Raw genomic sequence first — 7,839 nt, 5'->3', positions numbered from 1 at the left:
AAAAAATATCCTCAGGTCATTTTCTTTGACCTTTCTTGGAACCTAAACATGTGTCTCATAAGAATCCAACTATGATTTTTAATTTCTTATAACAATATTATTTAACATCTTGGAGATTTCAATGAAGTTACAAAGAGTGAAGCGAGGTTTTAACATTTTCTTTCTTTTACTCTAAGATACCTAAATAACAGTTTTGTAAATTTAGTTTTTGACGTTGGAGTTTCTGTTGATGGACAAAAACTTGCTGAACATCTTCTTGGGACGGCCAGGGATTGCACAAAAGGCCTTAAACCGAGACGGAGTTCTTCCTCCATCTTGGTTCATAAACCTCTCGTCTACCTCTTCATCTTCAGCTAGCTTGCTTCTTAGCGTCCCTGAGAGCTTTGATTTAGGTGATTTGAGACCCGAGACGCTCCATTGATCGTCCGGTGCTGCCATGCTTGTTGTCGTGCTGAAAGCGGCTGCATTTGGGTTAGAAGGGTCGATGTTGTGTGCGGCTAGGAGTGCTTTGATGTTGCTTGGCAGTTCGGTCATCTTGCCTTCACCGTTGTTCGTTGCTGCAGCGGCTCGTGCCTGCTCGTAGAAGAGGACTTGGACCACTACTCTCAATGGAAGCATCTCGTTCTGCGCCGCCTGCATACACGCTTCCATTGACAGTTTCTTGCAGTCCAATACTCTACAAACTCTCTTCCTTTCTGATTTATTCAAGTTCTTGTGAGCCTGCATCAACAAAGACAAACATAAATTAGATTAATCGCAAGATCATTCGTTTAGTATATGAAACAGGGATGAGAACTGAACCTTGAGATATATGTCAATGGCTCTGTAGAGATCATCATGATCAAGTCTTGAAAACTCAGGGACACTCTCAGCTAAAGTAACAAACTTCGAGAGCGGTAGATTCACGTCTCTAGCAATCTGTTGGAGATATCCATCCACAAGCTTAGCTACCTTAAGCTTTGAGCTATGAGAGGCAGAGGATGATCTCCTACTCTCTTGGAACTCAAGATCAATATTCTCAGCCGAACGAGATCTTCTTCTTCTATCCATCATTCCCTTTTTACCTCTTATAGGGCTTGTTGGTGGACTAGCCTGTCCTTGGACCATAAACTGTTCCAAGATAGTCGCGACAATGTCCACATCGTATAACATTTCTGATTTGTATGACATTGGAGGTATTAACAAATCGCTAACCGTTGCTTCTTCTAGCTGAAGAGCTACTCTTCTCGCTAGTTCCATCTTTGAGGACGTTGATGCGTTTAAGATATTTGCTGCTTTCAAAAGTTTAAGCAAGAAACTGCAAGAAACCGCGCCTTTCTCAGCAGGAAGCAAGCTTATAATGGATTCCAACAACAACCTATTCTTCGATGAAGTATCCGTATCCGAATCTGAGTCTGAATCCGCCTTCTTACCGACTAGTTTCTTGTTTCTTTGTAAAGTAGGAAGCCATTTAGATGCGTAAACTCTAAGGGCATCACCGATAAGACTTGCCTTTACCTTGCCACCAGATTTAATAGCAATCATAGCCCTCCAGTAAAGATCTATCCCCAACTCCGCGATATCTTCAGCCCACCATCCTCTGCTCAAAGCAGCGGCTCTGTTAGAGGACATGTCATCATCCCTAACCCTCCTTGAATGACTATGTGAGAGAGACACTTTGGATGGGTGAGACAAAACCTTAGAGGCTATAGCTTCAATGCACCTACTGGTGATGGCTAGATCTTCAGACCACAGAGGAAATGCCTTTGTGGTTTGAAGTGTGACTATGGAGTCTCTCCATCCATTAAGGATACAAGAGTTCAAGAAGACTTCAAGCTTGTACACCAAGTTACCTTTCTCAACCTCCTCTGACATCTGAAGATACTCTGCTGCACATCTCGCGGCTACGATGTTGTAAGCACTGATCGTTATTGTTATTCCGTAGCAGAACTTGGCACAGAGCTCAAAGGCCTCTACTCCTCCTGGGAACTCTGGAAGTTGGATGATGGATTCTGGAGACTCAGAGCACATTCTCTGAAGCCTCAAGCATTTGGAGAGTAGTGGAAACTATAGACAAGAAGAAGGACATTCAAATGACTATCTCCAAGAACAAGAACAAGAACAAGAAAGGTTTAGCTATTACCTTGTGAAGAAGATATCTGCTTCCTGACACTTCAATTGTAAAATCACTGGAAACTTCAGAAGACACACATCTGCAAGTAACAAAGCAACAATTTTCAGCTTTTTACTTAACATATATAACCAAAAGATTTTACTAAATTTATTTACTATTTTACCTTAAATCCTCTGAAGTGTAGAAAGTGTCAGGACGAGATCCAAGTTTCATAAACTTCATAGCTGATTTACGATAGTAATGAGCTTGAAGAGATCTTCAGAAATTGTTATGCATAATGGAGAAGCTCCAAAAAGGGTTTCTTTTGCTAAGACACAAAACCTTGAAGAAGAACAGGTCCGACAAATCTCTCCTGTCTGCAAGTTCAGACAAAAAACAGATCAAAATGTTGTCTGAGAGTTTTGTTTCTTGGAGGAAAAAAAAGTCAGATTTTTTTTTTTTTTTTCTAAAGGGATTTTGTCATTGTGGTGAGTGGTTTTAGTTAGATATATAGAAAAAGGAAAATAAAGAAAAATATATAAACCCAGAAAAAAAACTGAGGCCACCAAAACTAAAGTTCATGTCCATTCAATCAAATTCCTTATACCCAATCTGATATGGACATACAAACAAAAAGAATCAAAATCAATGCAATATAAGAAAAAAAAAGAGAGAGATAAAGAAGATAGAAACTTAGATAATCCTACACATCACAACCCACCCAAAGTTCCATCAATCACAAAAAGATAACCAACAAAACTCACACACCATAACAAGCATGTTCGTCAATTCCCATGCATAAACCAGAAGGTAAAAAAAAAAATACTCACTTGGATCTGAACCAAACACTCAATTAAGATATCTTTGTGTATGTTTTCTCTAGCTAGTAGTAGCTAAGGCAATTTTCCCAGAAAACCCTCTTCACCAATCATTCAAAGATTAAAAAGAGAGATAACAAAAGAAAGCAGAGTGATCTACTTTACAACTTTTCTTTGTTTTTCTTGTTTTATGTTAAGTTCTTTATTCTTTAATATATATTTTATATTCTAGGTAGGGATTTTGTTGATACAAAAATATTATTATTAACTTTGCTGATGTTTTTCTTTGTTTTTTTTTGTAATTTGTATTTTGGGGTAAAAAATGGTGCTAAGGGCTATTCGCCAGCGTGCAAAGCGAATCACCAATCCCACGTGCTTCTGCTCATTCCCCACCTTCTCTCTTCCTCATCATTGCATCTCCACATTTTTTTCACTCTTCTTCACACTTACATTTGTATAAAAATATCTCTAGTATTTAAACTGCTATAGTGATATTGATATGTTAGAATTTACGTGTATGGTGATGATACAAAAGTCTTCTTATTTGCGAAAAGAAAATTCCAACTTGATGTAGCGAGGTCTCGATTTTGCAAAATAACTTACTTTTTTGCAAAAAAAGATAAAAAAAAAAAAATACTAATAATCATTGTTTTTTTAGGTTTAACGTACGAGTAACATATAATTTGCATGCTAATAGACACGATAATGAATGTTTTGCATACCTAGAAGAATAGTAGAAAGACTTATGATTATTTGATAGTATATCGTGGACTATTGTTAGGTTAAAATTTATGATTCAATAAAGTTGAATTGGCTCCAGATAAAAAGTTTGTAACACTATTGGGCTCTTGACTTTATTGTTCTTTTATGACTTCATTTTCGAGTTTTTTTTTTAAAGGGTTAATTTCATTTTCGAAGTTCGAACTAATGTCTTCTGCAATGCTTTAATATTTTAAATTAACACGTTAGTTTTAATCTGCGAATGTTACTAGCTAATACAAATAATATATTGAAACTGGATTGTTTTTCATAATTAGTGTGAACAGTACTGATCAGTGTATAAAAACATACAATGGGATGTGTAAATATATAACCAATTAAACAGAAAAACGTGATATATGTATTTATTTGCTTGGTGATATATAACATGTATATTTATGAAAATGACATGACAGGAGCGAGAGTGTAAATACTAAATTGATATCAATAATATTATTGTTCTATAATGAAATTGCATGGTCCACATCGGTTTACGTCCAAGTCATATAAGGGACTAATTTGCCATTTACGTTCTCCTCCTAATTTACATTTTTTGTCGTCGTTCTTACCTCTTAAATACATTTGACATTTCATGTAATTTACTTTTTGTTTTTATTTCTTTTAATTATAAAAATAAAATTAAAAATCATTAAACCATTATAAAAAGATTGGATTTTAAGCAGCCATATAGTCCATACACCTCATCTTATCAAAGAGGTTATAATATCAAAGTGCGACAATGAAATCGACAATAACCTCTTTTTTCGTAGTCTTTAATGAGTGTACACACTTTATGAAGAAAGTAGGGAAAAATATATAGTATATGCATTGATAAATATCATAAGCAAATAAAGATGTATGTGAATGAAAGGTGAAGGATGAATAACAAATGTCGCATTGTCGTTCTCACATCTTTTTTTTTTAGATATGAATATATGAAACATAGAGGAAAATGGCGAGTTTACCCATGTATGCGTTATAGTATTATCAAGACTAAAGTGTAGGCATGCTCATAGCAAATCATTGAGAGTAGATTACTTTTGAAAGAAAGACAAAATGTTAGTAAACTTGATCATCTCTCTGCAAATAATTACTTTTGACTGAAATAATGCAGATTGCATTCTACCCTTTCTTTTGAAGTTTACAAAAAGAACAAATATATCTGCATAATAGTATAAGATTGATTCGTGTGAATTCTGGTCAAGACTAAAAGTTAGGGAGTCTAACATTAACTATACGGTCTAGAGACATAGGTCCTATATTTGATGGTTTGAACACTTTTAACAGTTCAAGTGGAGTTCACTTATATATTAATATATCATCTTTCCGTTTCATTTGATTCTTGTCACATCGAGGTTTCTATTTCATCATATGTCTATATTTAAGGGGGGAAAGTTATAATATACATGATCTCAATCTTAGTAGAAATCGTAGGTTTAAAGAAAGATAATATATATATATATATACCTTTTCTCGATTAAGCTTCCCCAACACATAACATTTATTGGATGATTAAGATCAAAAGCATTCCACTTTGATGCAATGCTTCAAAATATCATCACAAACCAAAAAATTCAAAAAGAAAAAAAAATCAGTTTTCAAAAACGTTAAGGAAACTTACAATGGCCAATCGTATGTAGCTATATTTGTTGTTGTTCCCTTCCCAGAAAGGTTTTGTTGTACAAACTATGGTTCAAAACTTTCTTAAAAAAAAAAATTCGTTCAGTGAAAAGATGTATGGACTTTGGTATAGAATCTCTCGATTAAACGAAAAAAAAACTTATAGTGTGGAGAGAGATGATGATGTAGAAGAAAGTTGATCTTTGTTTTTATTACCAAATGAGGAGAAGTGTGCGTTGAAATGAAGCTTAACAAAAGATATAAATATATATAAATTGTGTGTCTTTGATAGAGCCAAATTGATATATATGGCTTAATTTAGAAAACACAAGACTTATGATACAAACAACAATGTCTCATGACTTGTCAGAGTCGGTTCGTTTAAACTCCCAAACTAGCACCAGTGGTTGAGGGAACACAAATATAAAACCCGTCACGGCTTAGGACCGGTATTGTCGACCTATGAGTGTGACGAGAGACTGTCTTGGATCAATCAGTGGCCACTTAAGGACGAGGGCTAGAGGGGGCCAATGGCATTGTGGATATTAACGTGGTACAAACAAGGGTGTTTTGGGGATTGCATCAAAGGTTACTGTCGTGATGTCAACTCTACGTGTGAAAGAAGACGAAGAGATTTTGTGTGATTTTTGATTTTATTTGATTAAATGTTAATGTAACCCGAGTGGGTGTCTTTGGCCGACAGTGCCTGCTTTGGGTGGTCCCTTTGTGGCTGTGGGATCCAATATGTCCCAATTAGAGATCCTCCACGATTGGAGCTGAGCTGGATTTTGTACTCCTCCTTGTATAGATGATAGATCTCATATTTTATTTATTTAGTTTTGGCCAAATTTGCTGTCTTACCTGTGAAGGAGATAAAATGGATATATGATGATTTAAGTTGTTTGGAAGCATTTAGAAGACGAATTTTTAGGCCTTGAATGGTAATTAGTTTTTAGATGGATTTTGGTTTTTGATTTTTTGAAAATCTATTTTTTTTTATCATTCAAGATTTTTAAAAATTGGATTTTCTAAAAATTAGGGAACTAGTTTCTAAGTAGGTTTTCCAAATTTCAAAGAGAAACTAAAAACCATAATTTTGAGATTTTGTGGAAAACCTTTATTTTCAGCATAAGTTTTTATTTATGAATTTTTGATTTATTAATTTTTAATTATACAGCAAAAACCAAAAAAAAAAGTTTAAAAACCAAAATCCAAAAACCAAAATCTAAAAACTAAAAAACCAATGAAAAACCTATTGTCATTCATAACCTTAATTTTTTTTTTTTTTTTTTTAGCCTTAATTTGGTTACTAAAAAAATGTTTGATAAATAAGCTTAACAATATATCTTACCACAAAATGATTTTGCACGCAACATTTAGTTGCCCCAAGAATATGAAGTGACTGAAACTAGCTAGCTCAAACAACATCATGCTCCTCTCGTGGAGCCCGTTCTCGCAAACTCGTGAAGTGAAGGATATAGGAGAAGAGAAACGATTTTGGCTAAAGCTTATGCTTGGACGAATCATTTAGCGACATGTATAAAATTGTTTAGGTGAATCACTATGACGTGTAACTACTATATGTAGGTGAACCTGTTATTTCTCAAACTATACTGGTGCGGGGCGGAAGCTACAAGCGGAAGAGAATAAGCTTTGTTTGATAGGTGATGTAACAAAGCAAGAGAAAATTGGTGAGATGATGTTCTGTTTTGTAACAATGGAACAGAGCAAGAAGAAGATGGTGAAAACGTGAGGGGTAAACGTGAAGATGAAGTTGGGTAAAGTCGAGATCAATTCGAAGGTAAAAAATAATCGTAAAAGTAAAAAATATCTTGATATTAAAATAAATAGAAAATTAACTAAATCCTAATAGCTTGATGGGCAAGTAACAAACGAGACCAAGCCCATCAATGAATGACGGTTGCGCTGCATCAGGCCCTCCGGGTGGGAAAAGATTAGACCCTGAATCCAAGCCCTCATTATCACGATGAGTGTTTGGTGGTGTAAATTCTTGAGAAGGAGTCGATGGAGTTGAAGATGGTTCTTAAGAAGGTAGAAGAACAATTTTGTGAGTTTCCCAAACAAATTCATATGTTTTTCTAACACCATCATGAATTATTTTACAGTCGTACTCCCAAGGTATTCGAAGAAGCAAATGGTTAACGTCCATCTTCGCGATGTCGAAGTAAAAACGATCCTTATATATAAATGGGGCCAATAGAGAAGGGCACCAACGATCGGTGAGTATCACGTGTAGCTACTCTATCTTGCATCCACGAATGAGTATGAAGTGTTGGATGGACCTCGACTGGTAATCCAAACTTTTGCACTGCTGACTCGGCTATCGCATTATGATAACAACCCGAATCGATGATGAATGTGCAAATCCGTTCCCAAATTGTACAGGTGGAGCAAAATATGTTAGTACGCAACCAATGTTCTTCGCATTGCTGGGGCGTTAAACAAATTCTGTGAGACATGAGGGCCACTCCAACATCACCATGAATCCTGTAAAGTAAATTCCCAGCTTGGTCCTTCTCACCAAGCTCA

At 35.4% G+C, this 7,839-nt stretch overlaps 1 protein-coding gene across 5 annotated transcripts in view; it reads right to left on the bottom strand.

Annotated features, from left to right (window-relative positions):
• Positions 1-5,518, bottom strand: part of LOC104750605 (BTB/POZ domain-containing protein At1g67900-like) — a 6,701-nt gene extending 1,183 nt beyond the window's left edge. Inside the window, exons 1-5 of one of the 5 annotated variants that reach the window (XM_010472429.2) lie at positions 5,291-5,518; positions 2,277-2,469; positions 2,123-2,192; positions 802-2,046; positions 202-720 (exon numbers count right to left, since the gene is read on the bottom strand). In XM_010472429.2, coding sequence (XP_010470731.1) covers positions 202-720; positions 802-2,046; positions 2,123-2,192; positions 2,277-2,335 — 1,893 coding nt within the window. In that variant the 5' untranslated portion in view covers positions 2,336-2,469; positions 5,291-5,518. Of the gene's footprint in view, positions 1-58; positions 721-801; positions 2,047-2,122; positions 2,193-2,276; positions 2,585-2,860; positions 3,084-5,290 lie in introns of those variants that run through there. The other 4 variants (XM_010472430.2, XM_010472428.2, XM_019237467.1 and 1 more) reach the window with 4 other exon arrangements.

Source organism: Camelina sativa, chromosome 16 (assembly GCF_000633955.1).
Source record: "Camelina sativa cultivar DH55 chromosome 16, Cs, whole genome shotgun sequence".
Taxonomy (NCBI): Eukaryota; Viridiplantae; Streptophyta; class Magnoliopsida; order Brassicales; family Brassicaceae; genus Camelina; species Camelina sativa.
The sequence above is the reverse complement of the archived record's forward strand: the minus strand, read 5'-3'. Positions and strand labels throughout refer to the sequence as shown.